Source organism: Pithys albifrons, chromosome 2 (genome assembly GCF_047495875.1).
Source record: "Pithys albifrons albifrons isolate INPA30051 chromosome 2, PitAlb_v1, whole genome shotgun sequence".
NCBI classification, from domain to species: domain Eukaryota; kingdom Metazoa; phylum Chordata; class Aves; order Passeriformes; family Thamnophilidae; genus Pithys; species Pithys albifrons.
Window position 1 is genome coordinate 55805836 of NC_092459.1, and position 14236 is coordinate 55820071.

Here is a 14236-nt window from a genome sequence, read left to right on the forward strand (position 1 = left end):
GGTGGAGAAAGAATATATTTACAAATTAAAAAATGCATAGAGTATCCTACTACAAAGAAATGAAACTAACACAAGAACAAGACTCTGAATTGGTAGAAGTGATCCAGCTGTTCAGCCTACAGTTTTTCCTACAAGTCTTTTGGTCTTATTTTGAAGAAGTTCACTTATCTAACAGAAGCTGTTCAGGTGTTCAGTCCAGGAAACATCTCCCAGCTTAACCACTGATTTCTACAGTCAACTTTGTTTGTCACATATAAGTTAGCACAGAATAAAGTAAGATAGAAATGTTATGTATTATTTTTTCCTTTACAGTCATAATCAAATTCCATGAAAACAAAGTTGACCAGGTCTCCAATTATGGAACAGTGCCTGAAATTACCTAGGTTTTGGAAGGTAATTTTTGGATATAAAAACACCTTTTTTCTTTTTCCTTAATTTTGCCTACTTATTCACTTCTGACAGACAATATGTAACAAACTACCTTTATCTGTTTATTTTGTTACTGTCATACTTCCATTTGCTTATCTTTATTTGCATTGCACACCAACCTCTGTTGAACAACTATATAATGTAACAAATCTCAAAACTAATTTTTTTCTTGCAATGTCTTCCTATATTCTTTACTACGCAATATCTAAAACCAGATTCTGAATAAGTGGACACAGACCTTACAGCTTAAGTGTCTGTCTAATGGACAGGGTATGTGTATATTAAAAGAAGTACTTAAAGTACATGTAAGCAACAAATAAAATGTTAACCTGGGAAAGACTGCTCCAGAACTGTCTAAAGGCTCCCAGGCAGCTGATCAGTTTGGTTCTCTCATCTTCAGGAGTGTCCATAAACATACTAATGCAAATAAGAACATCAGTTATTAGCAGTACACAATGAAACAAGAAGAAAAATACAATTATGCAGAAAATCTTTGACGAATAAACTAATATTACACTTACCCAGGAAAAGCTTCTTCAATCACTTCTGTTTTCTGTAAGAGAAAAACCCCGAGTGAGCTACTGTTAAAAGGTTTTCTATGAGTATCACACCACCAGAACCTTATCAGCTACTGTCAGTTCTGTGTTTCCAACCATGAGGTTCTCATATCGACCAAGATGCTCATTCATTTGTGCTCTACAAAACAGTGACTTAAGGACTCACAGACTTGGGTTCTCTAAGGTAAAGTCCTGTTTAACTCATTTAATATCTATATTATAAGATCACATGGCTAGAGGACAAAGGGAAAACAGTGGGCGTACTTTTTCTGGACAACGCTTTTAGTACCATCCCTCACAGCATCCTTTTGAATAAGCTGCTGAACGGTGGGATGAGGGAGTTCACAGCACACCGGGTGAAGAACTGGCTGAAGGGCAGAGCTCAAAGGATTGAAGTGAGTGGGTCTGCATCTGCCTGGTGACAGGTCACCGATAGTATTCCTCTGGGCTCAATTCTAAGGTCATTTGTCAATGATATGGATGCAGAGGTTGAACGAACCATTAGCAAATTTGCTGATGATACTGAACAGAGAGATGTGTTGACTCTCTGAGGGACGAGAGGCTTTACAGAAGGATGTGGCAATCAGTGGCATGAAATTTAAGAAGTGCCAGATTCTGCACCTGGGAGAGAGTAATGCTGGGCACAAGGATAAAGTGGGAGAGGATTGGGTGGAGATCAGCCCTTTGGAGAGAGCTCTGGGGGTGCTGGTTGGCAGCCAGCAGGGAGCACCCGCAGCCAAGAGGGCAGACCCCAGTGTTTCCAAGCAACAAACACTGTTGTCAACCAGCTGGTAAAAAGAAGTGATTATCCTGCTATATTAATCTTTGGTACAGCTTCACCTTGAGTACTGTGAGCACTTCTGGGGCCAGCAATTTAAGAACGACGTGAAGGTCCCTGAATGCACCCCAAGAAGTGGGCTGGCGAAAGGGCTGGAAGGAACGTCCTGTGAGGAGCAGAGAACTTCGGGCTAACTGTGCTTCATTTTGCAGGCACCATTGTGCAGGTGTATGTCCACTATTTCTTCATGCCTTATGCTGGCTGGAATAAAAAACTCTCCTCATGACATTAATCTTTTTCACAGTCTGCTTCAAAACATTCCCTTTAAACCATTTATTCTACAGCAAACTCAGTGCAATTTGGTGTTGGTAAGCAACTTGTTTTATGCCCTTTTAATGCCCAGTCCTACTCCGTATCAGCCTTTCTGCAAAAGGCAGCGGAGGGCGATTTCACTCCGAGGCACTCCCTGCCTTCCCGGGGCAGCGCCAGGCACGGCCGGGGAGGCCGGCGGGGCTTCCCCGCAGGACCTGCGGCACGAGAACCAGTGGCCCCGCTCCCTCCGCGCCGCTCTGCACCTCCCTCGGGATGCTCCCACCCCCGCGGGGTGCCCGGCGGGCTCACGGACCCAGCCGAGCCCCAGGCCTGCCCACACCGCTCCCCGCGGGGACGGACTCACCACCACCTCCTCGAAAATGCTCTGCAGCTGCGTCTCCATGGGCACCATGGGGATCGCCATGGGGCCGGGCCGGGCCCGCCGGGCCCTTTGTCAGGAGCAGACGGCGGCGCCGCCGTCCCTTGTCCCCGCCCGCCGGAAGCTCCGACCGGATCTGCTCCCCGGGAAGCGCCCGCTCGGCGCGCGAGTTCCGCGTGGCTGCGAGAACTGGGGGGACAGGGGGATAGCGGGGACAGGGGGATAGCGGGGACAGGGGACAGCAGGGACAGGGGAGGGAGTGGCAGCATCCCCCTAAAACCTGGGCGTGATTTGGGTTTGGGTTGCTTGTCTTGCCTGGTTTTGCTTTTGATTCAGGGGCCCCTCCAGAAAAAGGATTTTATCCCTTCTCCATAAAATCATAAGGTCTTTACTAATTTTTAATCAGAACTGTACTAATTTTGTATTTTATTTTAATTTTTTATTTTAGCTTGTGCCTTAGTGTGTCAATGATCTTAACCATGATACCTTTAGACAAAGAGGAATATAACCCTGTAAGCTGTACTTTAAGAAGTAAACGGAAACCTTGTTTAGATTAAAGGCTAAGCTGTAAGAAATAAATCAGAAAACCTCTCCAGGTTAAGGCTTGAAGCTGTGACATTGTTAGTTAAAAGGAAATAGAGGGCTGCAGAGGTAAGAGCAGCCCATTAGATCATTAAAAGTCACCCAAAATATCCTGCTTAACTTTGGGGAGGGGTTATCAGTTGTAACTGAGTATATAAACCTGGAAACATAAAAGTCTCCTCGAACATGTGTTTGGTGGAATTGTCCCCCATGTTCCCACCGCTCAATAAATGGAACAATTTTGTTCTATTCTATTGGGTTTGATTGTTTCTTAGCTCACTTTCGTTTTGTTTTGTTGGGGGTTGTTTGTTTGTTTGTTTGGGGGTTTTGTTTTTGTGGGTGTTTGGTTGGTTGTTTTTTTTTTGTTTGTGTTTTTTTACAGAACTATTTTCTTAGCCTTCTTTGTTTTTTGAATAATGCTTTCTTAGCATAATTTGGCCAAATACTGGTTCTGGTTCTTAGAACAAGGATCTTGTGTTATTGTGGGACCACAGTTTGCTGAAATTACTGTGTGGCTCTGTGTTACCTAACAGAATCTGACAGCGTTCATGCCTTGGCAGAGACACCTGGGTGCAATCCCACCACATAACAGCAGTGCCCTTTCTCCTCATGGACACTTAAATCCTTTAGGCAAAGCAGGATGACCCTCACTTAGGCCTGACCTGCTGTGGCATCCCTGGCCCTCAGCTCCATCCCAAGAATGCCTGCAGGGGATGTGCAGCCCAAAGAGCACTCACTTTTGGATGGGTGAGTAAAAGTACCAAAATGCAGTCACATACAAAGATAAAATCCTAAAGTAGTTCCATAGGTCCTTTGACGCTTTGCAGGCATCCCTGCAAGAACGGAGGATCTGCCTGGAAATTGTTGCAATCTTGGGAGACCAGTTGGCCCAGCTGGCTCAGCCATTAGCAGTATTTTAAACACTTTTGCAGGTCCAAGGTCTATGGAAATCATCACAGCTCCCGGTCTCTGGAATGCATCATTATGCAAGCATCCAGACAGTTCCTCCTGCAGTGCTCACTGTGTGTTCTTACCTTAGTACGATTCTCACTTGTTGTTATCTTAGTATAAATCATATTTCCCACCAGAGACAGTTACAAAGGAGAGGGGGGTGTGTCTGTGGGGAAGGACGCACTCAAAGGCCTGACTATCTTATCTCAGTCACGCTTTGGCATTGAATCTAGTTATTGGGATGGAGCTGAGGGCCAGGGATGCCACAGCAGGTCAGGCCTAAGTGAGGGTCATCCTGCTTTGCCTAAAGGATTTAAGTGTCCATGAGGAGAAAGGGCACTGCTGTTATGTGGTGGGATTGCACCCAGGTGTCTCTGCCAAGGCATGAACGCTGTCAGATTCTGTTAGGTAACACAGAGCCACACACCTCACCAAACAAGAAAGAAAACCAACATTTTCATGGGGATGAAATGACCCTCTTCATCCAGACACAGAAAAAGAAATACACTTTTCAAAATTATTGTAAATATCATACTACTCTAGGAAAAAGATCTTCATCAAAATGGTTTAAGGATGAGAAATTTATGAGAAAAAATGGTTAAGTTTTAGAGTTTTTTCGTATTTAGATTAGAAGATGGATGACAAATGAGTAGGAAGATGTCTTTGAATTCATGGTATGTAAGGCTTGTCTATTTCTTCATGGCCTTAGAGAACTTTCGGCTCCTTAATAATGAAAATTAAAAGGGTCTACAACACAATGCTATTCAGAAATTACTCTCCCTGTTTTTCTGACATGTTTTTTAACATATATATTGCAGAGATGTCCTGTCTGTATTCTTTGAAAACATCTTTCTGTTTCTTAAAGTGCCAGATGAGCAGAGGACTGCAATTTAGCTATAGAGAAATAGGTTTGTTTGTACCCTAGCCCTGCTTTTGTATAGTGTCACTCTGCATACAGAATGGTCACTTAAATTTATGAATTAGTAATTGAGAACAGAAAGGATAATTGATAAGTATTTCCTTCTTCCCTGTTTTCTTCAATCTGAAGTATTGACCATAGCAATAGCTTTTTTTTTATGTGAATTTTCTTTTGCTGGGATGAAAAGAAGTATTTTTAAACATATAAGGCCCTTGATCTTTAAACAGAAAGTTTTGTATTCTTGGCCAATGTTTATTAAGTTTTATAATCTTATTTTATTCGTGAGAAATGTCATAAAAATTCATCATGTGGGCAGTAAAGTATGTGAAATTTGACAAAATGATAATGTAAAATTAGCAAAATGAAGTATATGAGATCACATCCTCTTCATTTCAGCTATGGCTGAGCAGCCCTTAAAAAGCCGTAAAGCCTTCTCTGTGAGTAGCCTGGAGGTGCACGGGAAGTTGGAAAGGGGCACAGCCAGGACTTCTCACCCCAGCTGACCAAAGGGATATTTCACATCATATGAAACAGTGCTTACCAATAAAACCTTTGGAGAAAAAAAGGAAGGAATAGAGAATGGTCAGAGTGATGGTGTTTCCCTTCCCAAGTAGTCATTACATGTGGTGGAACCCTGTCTTCCTGGAAGTGGCTGTACACCCCCCTGCTGATGGGAAGTAATGATAAGCTCCTGATTTTGCTTTGTTTATGGAAACAGCTTTGTTTTTTCTATTAAACTATCTTTATCTCAACTCACGAGTTTTCTCATTTTCATGCTTCCTGTTTTTCCCCTCTTCCCACAGCAGGGTACTGTGTGAGTGGCTGTGTGGGGCAGAGCTGCCTGCTCAGATTAACCCACAAGTGTGCTTTTGGGCATCCAGTGTGGGACAGAGGGGGGTTCAAGATAGTGACAGATTTGATAGGAATGTGCTATGCTGGATTTATACCCGGTACCACTGCTTAGTTATTAATTGGCATGCTGTTGCTCTCACCACAGAACTTTCTTGCTTTGCTGTTTTAGAGTGCAGGGATTGTTGTGGCTGCCATTTGCTGTAGTGCTTATCATCTTACCTTCCTGTCCCGAGGAACATTTTGATAACGGCACTGGCCATGTGCCTGGGCTGACAGATGGCCCGGACACTGCTGCTGTTTCCGTACTGCTGTGGTGGGTGTGCTGTAGCTGCAGTCTGAACTCTGGTTGAAGGGACTGTGATCTGTGAAAATCTCCATGCAGAGATACACCTCAAAGTGTCTGTTGCTGTGTACAGGTCTATAGTGGAGCAGGTACACCTCTGAATCATAGATCATGGAATCATTGATGTTGGAAAAGACTGCTAAGTGCACCACTAAACCATGACCTAAGCACCACATCCACGTGTTTTTTTTGAATGCCCCCAGGGATGGTGACTCAACCATGTCCCTGAGCAGTCTGTCCCAATGCTTGACAATCTGTTTTGGGAAGAAATTTTTCCTAATACCCAATCTAAACCTCCCCTGGTGCAACTTGAGGCCATTTCATCTTGTCCTGTCACTTGTTACCTGGAAGAAGAGGCCAATCCCCACTTGGCTTCATCGTTCTTTCAAGTAGTTGGAGAGAGCGATAAAGTTCTTTCCTGAGCCTTCTTTTCTCCAGGTTAAGCAACCCAGTTCCCTCAGCTGCTCCTCATAAGACTTGTGCTCCAGACCCTTCACCAGCTTCAATGTCCTTCTCTGCATATGCTTCCATACCTCAATGTCTGTCTTGTGATGAGAGGCCCAGAACTGAAAACAGGATTTAAGGTGCAGACTCATCAGTGCTGTGTACAGGGGGACGATTGTTACCCTAGTCCTGTTGGCCACACTATCACTGATACCAGCCAGGATGCCACTGGCCTTCTTGGCCACCTGGGCACACTGCTGGCTTATGTTCAACTAACTGGCTGTTGACCAGCACTCCCAGGTCCTTCTCTGCAAAGCAACTTTCCAGCCAAGGGAAAGTCTGCAGCCTGTGAATAAGTCCATACCAGCATAGCAAAGGGAGGAGATAATTGCAATATCAAGTCTTATAGCCTGGTTCAAAGGGACCAGGTGTGGAGATTGGAATGGATATAGCTTTAAACTCACTGTTTGAATTGTGAGTCATAAGAAGTATTCCAGCAGAAACCACTTAAACACAAGGCAAGTCTTACAGGAATCCCTGCAAGTGTGACCCAACCAGAAAAGGTTTTGGAGGTACAGCTCCACATAACACACTGCCTCTTCTGTCCTGAGCAATCACCACAACAGATGGAACCCCAGTCATGGAAGAAGGGAATTCAATGGGAATTTTGTGGACATTTTATAGGGGTGGTCCGTAGAGTAAGGAAGTGATATCTGTCTGTAAATTAAAGGATGATGTGTGTGTATGTGATTAGTGGGGATATACTGGATAATGTGGGACTTGAGCATTACACAAATGATATAGAATAAGAATTAAATATTGTACTGGTTTGGGTTTCAATGGACTTAATTTTCTTCATACCAGCTTGTGTAGTATTGTGTTTTGGATTTTTTTTCGCAACTATAAACACTATACTTAAAAGTTGCAGATCATGCGGAGCTCAACTTTAGAATCAGATCAACCACTCAATAGTTACATATGCATAGCCCTAGTAGGCTATGAAATTACATTTTCATAACAACCAATCCTTCTGTTAAACACTAAGTTGAAAAAGAAATAGATTTTAAATTGTAATTAAACAAAACTTTAAATTTTTTTATTGACTTTCATTTGGCTGTGTGACATTCATATTTAATCAATACATCTACAGCTACTGAAAAAGTATCCATGTGTACCGGTAATTAAAACTGTTGACATTTTGGTCTGTGTTTTTGCTCATGCCACCTGTGAAAAGATTTATCCTTTTCCTTCCAAGTTCTGGGGAACAAAAGCTGATAGAATGAAGGCTTTGTCCTTGAAGACAGAGTTTGCATAATCTAAAGTTACTTGGGTCTCTCCTGTTGAGGTTGACAGCCTTTGGAGGAGAGCTGAGGGGAACAGAGCAAGGAGGAAGAAAGGGAGCAGAGCCTGAGACCTCTACCTTTGGGGTGCTGGCCCCACCTCCCTAGGTAGAAGTCTCTAGCAGGCTCAAAAAAGGTGAGAGGACTCCTGCTCTTGGAGTTGTTGGTGGTTTTTTTCCCCAAAAAGACAGCAGGGATGCCTGCTGTCGGCCAGCGCCTAGAGGATGTAGCCTCTGCCTTCGGGGAAGTGTTCTGAGTTGATAACACAACCTTAGGTGAGTAACTCTTTGGTGATTGGGGTGTTTACAGGTTTGGGTTTATTGCTTCAGTCTCCCTCCTTCTCTCTCTCCCTTATCTTTTGGTTCCCGCTATTCGGTCACTCCTGTTAATAAAGATACTGTGTTTTTTGAACTCTCAGTGGTGCTCACCCTCACTTTTCCAGCAACTGTAGAACCCACCCTGTTACACCGTGTAAGCTGAAAGAACTGTGGGACAACGATGGACTGAAACTAAATGGGAAAAATCCCCTGTGCTAAATAAGGGAAGGGATCTGTAAACATAGGCGTGACACAGAACACAAAGTGAGAAACTGTCTCCTTTCATATTGGTTTCACATATTCAACACGTTCTATAAAGATAACAAATTCTCTGGAATTTAACCAAATGGTTGAGTACTTGGCTTTGCTTTTATTGCTTAGCAACATATTACTTCTAATCATCACTTAAGAATTTGCCTGATGCCGTTCTTATCTTGAAGAACACACAGGTTCCTTGAACACAGATCATGCTTTTCAGCCTTTGACCTTTCAAGAGTCGTTTTCCTGCTTACTTTGGCTTCCTGCAAACCTAACACTGATGCAAAAGCTGGGATCTCATAAAAAGCTTACGAGCAAAGTACTAGGAACCCTTGAAGCTGGAGTAGTATCTCACTCGCAGTTAAACCAGCTGGGGAGCCTGAGGAACACAGAACACGCGCAGCCGAGGGGCAGATCTCGGCAAAATGGAGCTTGAGGATGGTATCATGAAGGATCACGAAGGATCTTTGGCGGAGGTGTCTTTAAAACCAACTGAGTATGTGAAGAAGAAAAACGTCCTGAAATACAAAATCATCTGTGCTGTAAGTAGATGCTGCTCTTCCGTTCTGCTAGTTTAGCAATTCTCAAATCTGCAGGATTTTTAGAAGTTTCATTCCATCAGTATTCAGGGTAACTTGGTAATCGGTGGTTAGAGTTTTACTGCATGAGTGCACTAGCTTCACTGGCAGACTTCTAAAGTTCTTCTGGTACCTGCCAAGCAATTTTTTTTTTCCTGGCAGTTTTTGTTTCACGTTGTTAACGTGACAGCTTTTTTTGCACAGCGGACATTGCTTCAGTACTTCGTTTTAGACTTTCACTAAAGACAGATGTGTCTGTGACCAAAATAGCCACAGATCCTTTTTGCTTAATTTTTTTACCTGTAGATTGGTCATTAACCAAACAGATCACGTAGGCAAGATGCTGGCAAAAAACACACAGGAAGCAAGACATGGGAAAAACCTAATTAACCGTTTCATTCAGCATTGTCAGTCCCACATCTCCCACGTAGTGTCAACTTTCTTTCCCAAGGCTGTAAGAGTCGTGCAGCTGCCTTAATAAATAACAACGTGTAGGGTTTTTTTATGTTTTTAAAATCTTTTGTTGTAGCTTCTGTTTGTGACCACACAAGAAACAAACTTTAGATATATGTATGTGTATATGTTTGCACATATGTCTTGCATTTAGAGAAAACTACAGATACTGATTTTAGGAAGACTCAAGACGTAATTTTGAAAACAGCCCTATGAAAAACGAGAATCAAGCTAGTATGCTTTTCAGCTCTATGTCATCAGAACAATTTCACATAGTATGATTTCCTATTTAATTCTGCATTGTGCAAGGATTGCATAAAACAAGGGAAATAGTGGAAATTGTGAAAAAGAAATAAGATAAAATAGGATTTTATCCCCTTAAGTCTCCAGTAAAAATAAATGAATCATGAAAAACAATGTGTGAAAAATGTGTAACTGTGAAGGAAAGTAAATTATACTATCAAGAGGTACTTGGAAGTGTAAAGTGAGAAAGTTAAATATCTTAAAACATATTCATTCTTTCAGATGCACCAGTTTTCAAATGCCTGCCTATAAGAAAACCAAAATCTAAATATTGGAAGTGTAAACTGTTCTTGCTTTACACTATTTATCTATGTTTTTGATAAACTATATGCATGAAGTACTTCCTTAGCAACTTTTTGCTGAAAGCTCAGGCAGAGAATTGTATACTCACAAACAGTAACCACAATGCCTAATAAGTTCTTCAGAGAACAGAGCATATGCTTTAGGAACCACTTTTCTTTGCATAAGTAGCTGTAATCTTGAAGTTAGGTGTAGAATTTACCTTTGGAAAGCCTGAAGATCTGAATAGGTGCTACCAATTTTATTTCACCTTATGAATGAGTGTCCCAAAATCAAGGGTCTTTGAGTAAATGTTATAATAAATGCAGCATCTTCTCTGTATATCCAATACGAGTTCGGGGGTTTTACTTCAGCTGTCTCATTACAACACGGGACCAGCCACAGGTTAAAAGTGCATCATTAAGGCTTTCACTCGCAAGCATTTCACAAGGTGAACCAAATTCTTGTGCTTCTCCTGTCTTCAGGCTCAGAATGTCACCAGTTTTTGGATTAACAAGTTCAGAGAAAGGATTAGTTCATAAGAATTCGCATATTCATAGAAATATTAATCATACAGTTAATTTCTAAAAACCAGAACAGTTTACCACAGTTATGAACTTTGGTTTTCCCATGTCTGTGCAACAGGTTCTGCTGTGTGCTTTGGTGACTGTATCCCTGGGACTAGGTTTAGGACTAGGACTGAACCGTGGCAACCAGCAGCAAGGTATGTTTATGATACTTTCAGCATAGTTACCAATGAAGCTGGATCTGGTAAAGGCTTTCAGCAAATGCTCTTTTATAGTGTAATGTAAATGATCTGTGGAAATTTGCCACCTGTGAAAATAAAGTTCTTGCATTTTTCAAGCTGTTCTGTATAAAAACTGAGCACTCAAAATCTATACTTGAAAAACCTATCCTAAGCCACCAAGTGACTTGCTGATTTTTCCAGAAGTGTGAAACTTAGTTCCCAAGAGATTTGGAAGTTTTATTGCATTGATACTTTTGGAAAACTTGAGATCCATTATCTTATCTTATAATGTCTTTCAATTAAATTAAACACTTCCTTTAGAATCAGAACAATAGTAATCTCACACTGGAGGAATTCAATGAATTACAGTCTCTTTCTCATTCCTAAACAACACATGTTGTAGCTGTTTACCTAGTAGTGCATCAAGTCTTAGCACCTTCTGAGGTCTTTCAATACTATGGGCCTCACAAATAAGATGAAGTGGAATTGTAATTGCTTTTTGATGACGTGTGTTTGTATTACTACTTTCTGAGTAAAATACATAGATGCCCATGGGTAGATTCCCTCAACATTTTTACGTGAGGAATGTGCCTATAATTGAAGTAAATGAAAGATGGCACCAAATCAGCACGTTACCATTTTAGTGTCTCTGAATGCAGGTGTTAGAGCAACCTAAAGTAGGGACTGACTAATTTTATTTGCTATTTTCATAACCAGACCTACTTGGGAAAGATGAACTTCTACAAATGGTATTGAAGTGCAGAGTGGGAGGTACAACTTCAGCTCTGAGCATCATGCACTTTTGTCCAGCTGCATTTGTTATGAGGGCAGTGGGAAAGAGTGTTGCAGTTAAGGAATGGAAGGAGTGATGGTTGAGATGGTTGCTGAGGTATTGTGGTCTTGGGAGACTGGACCTAGAAAGGTATCAGGAGGACCTGTCATTCTGTATGCTTAAGAATTAGCACAGAGTTTGTATTTGGTAATATTACAACTGATTCTGTTTATATACTCAAGGTAAATTTCCTTATAGCTCCTGTAAGAATATTGACTTTATTGAGTGAAAGTTAATGAAGTACTAAATTCCTGACCTTGCACAATTATGTAAGTATTGTAAAGAATTAGAGACATGGCGTGAAAATTATGATGGGTATGAACAGTTCCATTACAGACAGAAGAAAAGATTTATGTTTTTGTGTTTATTTTTTTTCTGACTTAGACTCATCATTCTGTGTCATTTTAAATCAAGTAGACCACCTGAACAACTTTGAGTTGTTCTAAGGCCAATGGATAGAGAAAAAATAAAATTAAATACTCTAAACTTTAGCCAAAAGAGCGCAGCATATATTAATGTACATTAGTGAAAAATTGTAGCTCCGTCTTGACAGAACAGACTCTGGTCATAAAACACTTACCTGTCAATTACTTCTGTCCATCCCTACTTTTGACAGATCCATTTATGATCATTACATGTATTGTTTCATATTATTGTAGTTATTTGCAAGGCTCTCTCACATTGACGAGTAGCTATTGATTTAAGCACTTAAAGTGCAAGGTACAACGTGAGAACTTTCTACATGTGAAACAAGCTGTCTAGCTTGAACAAAATTATTTTAGCTCTGCATGGTTTCTACACAGTGGCTATGAAAGGCCAAATTTTGTAGGCAGTGCACCCTGCAAAAGCATGAACCTTTTGGCAACTGTAATAGAATTATACCAGCAAGCCAAAGTAGTTACTTTTATCTATCCCTGTCTAACAGTGTGAGTGGAGAATAAAGCTGGAAATGGAGGTGCTCAGCATGGTTCAAACAGTATTTCTGTAGTACAGAGAATGTGTGTGCAAGGCTTGTCCATGTGGAGGCTAGTGTGGACCTGCGGATGATGTTAGGACATTTGCTCTGCTGTCCCTCAGCTGCCCTGCCCGTAGCTGGGGTGGTGGGATGGGCCCTGGCTGCTGGTGCCTGTTCAGCTGCCCCTGGAGAGCCCCCATCTCATGCAGCAACCTGGCAGGTACTCTAAGGAACTTCCAAAGAGGTACTCACTCCTCCTCTTTCATCTCAGACCCAGAAATCAGCAGGGGAGATGCCAGTCTCTCCTTCCTCTTGCTGGGAGTATGGAACACACAGGCATTGCCTCCTGTGCCACTGGCCCTGGAGAGATCTGTTGTAGAAACAGGCCTGCCACAGGCTGTGGTCCAGCAAGGACCCAACAGTCATCAGGATCTTCAGCACCCAGAGGAATTCCTACAGTTTCCGTTTTGCCTCGCTGGCTCATGTGCTAGTGACTGCATTGAAAAAAATGACTTAGGAAATTGATTTGAGAAACTATTCAGCACGTTTCTCCCTGTAGCCCATGTCCATGACCTATTTAATCGACCTGCCGGGGACAGGGTTATCTGAGCACTCAGATTCACTGCCTTCTCCTTACAGTCAGCTGCAGACACAAGTGCAATGAGCCACACAGGAAAGGTGTGCCTGGCTGCCAGTGTGACAGTGGCTGCAAGGAGCGTCGGGACTGCTGCTGGGACTACGAGGACACCTGCGTGGAACCAAGTATGTTTCCCTACAGGGAGTACTCACTCGTGTCCATTTTATTTTGTTTGTTTTTTCATATGATGGTAATAGGAAAAGGGTAATTCTTGTATTTATGCAGATATACAGAAATTATGTCACATTCCCTCTGGGCAGGAACAACAGAATGACTGCTGGAGGTCATCTAGTCCAACCTCCCTGCCCAATGAGGGTCCTCTAGAGCACACTGCTGAGAATTGTGTCCAGATGGCTTTTGAATGTCTTTAGGGAAGGAGATTCCATAATCTCTTTGGGCAACCTGTTCCAGTGCTCTATCACCCTTGTAGTGAAGTTCTTCCTCGTGTTCGGGTGGATGTGACAGTGTCAAGCTGCCTCTGCAGTCAGATGGCTAGAGGGCCATATCTTGGTGACCTGGCAGGACACAAAATCTTCTGCCTTTCTCAAAACAAATTCCTGTACTTTTGTCCCCCATGGAAAACCAAAGTATATGCAGTGCATATTTCCTGGCACATATAAAGCTGTAAATGGGCATGAGCAGAAATCATAGGTTATCTTTAAACATGATTCTTGAAACAATTTCACTGTACTTTTGGAAAAGATTGAGGGTTTCCCAGTCAGTTGTGCTCTCCAGCCTCATGCAGACCTTGGAGGGGGCCTGGGACTTACCTTCTGTGGAACCAGCCTGGCTCTGCATTAAGACCAGTCTCCTCTCCAGCTACTGGTTCTGCTTTCTCAGCAGCTGCTCAGAGATTTCTTCATCCTTATGTCTTTTTCTGCCTGCTTCAGCCCTTATTTCTCTTTTTTTTTTTCACTCTCTGCTGGGAGTCATGTCCAAGACCAGCAGAAAGATGTTTCCTTCTCTTTGTCCTCTGTAGGAGAAATATGG

At 42.2% G+C, this 14236-nt stretch overlaps 2 protein-coding genes across 4 annotated transcripts in view; one reads left to right on the plus strand and one right to left on the minus strand.

Moving 5' to 3' along the window:
* Positions 1 to 2577, minus strand: part of MED23 (mediator complex subunit 23) — a 38369-nt gene extending 35792 nt beyond the window's left edge. For 2 of the 3 annotated variants that reach the window (XM_071549091.1, XM_071549090.1), the window contains exons 1-3: positions 2441 to 2577; positions 951 to 982; positions 759 to 846 (exon numbers count right to left, since the gene is read on the minus strand). In XM_071549091.1, the coding sequence (XP_071405192.1) occupies positions 759 to 846; positions 951 to 982; positions 2441 to 2500 (180 nt within the window). In that variant the 5' untranslated portion in view covers positions 2501 to 2577. Of the gene's footprint in view, positions 1 to 758; positions 847 to 950; positions 983 to 1826; positions 2026 to 2440 lie in introns of all 3 variants that reach the window. The other variant, XM_071549092.1, reaches the window with a different exon arrangement.
* Positions 2578 to 8774: 6197 nt separating this feature from the next.
* Positions 8775 to 14236, plus strand: part of ENPP3 (ectonucleotide pyrophosphatase/phosphodiesterase 3) — a 35558-nt gene continuing 30096 nt past the window's right edge. Inside the window, exons 1-3 of the mRNA XM_071549098.1 lie at positions 8775 to 9003; positions 10720 to 10798; positions 13249 to 13371. Coding sequence (XP_071405199.1) covers positions 8887 to 9003; positions 10720 to 10798; positions 13249 to 13371 — 319 coding nt within the window. The 5' untranslated portion in view covers positions 8775 to 8886. The remainder of the gene's footprint in view (positions 9004 to 10719; positions 10799 to 13248; positions 13372 to 14236) is intronic.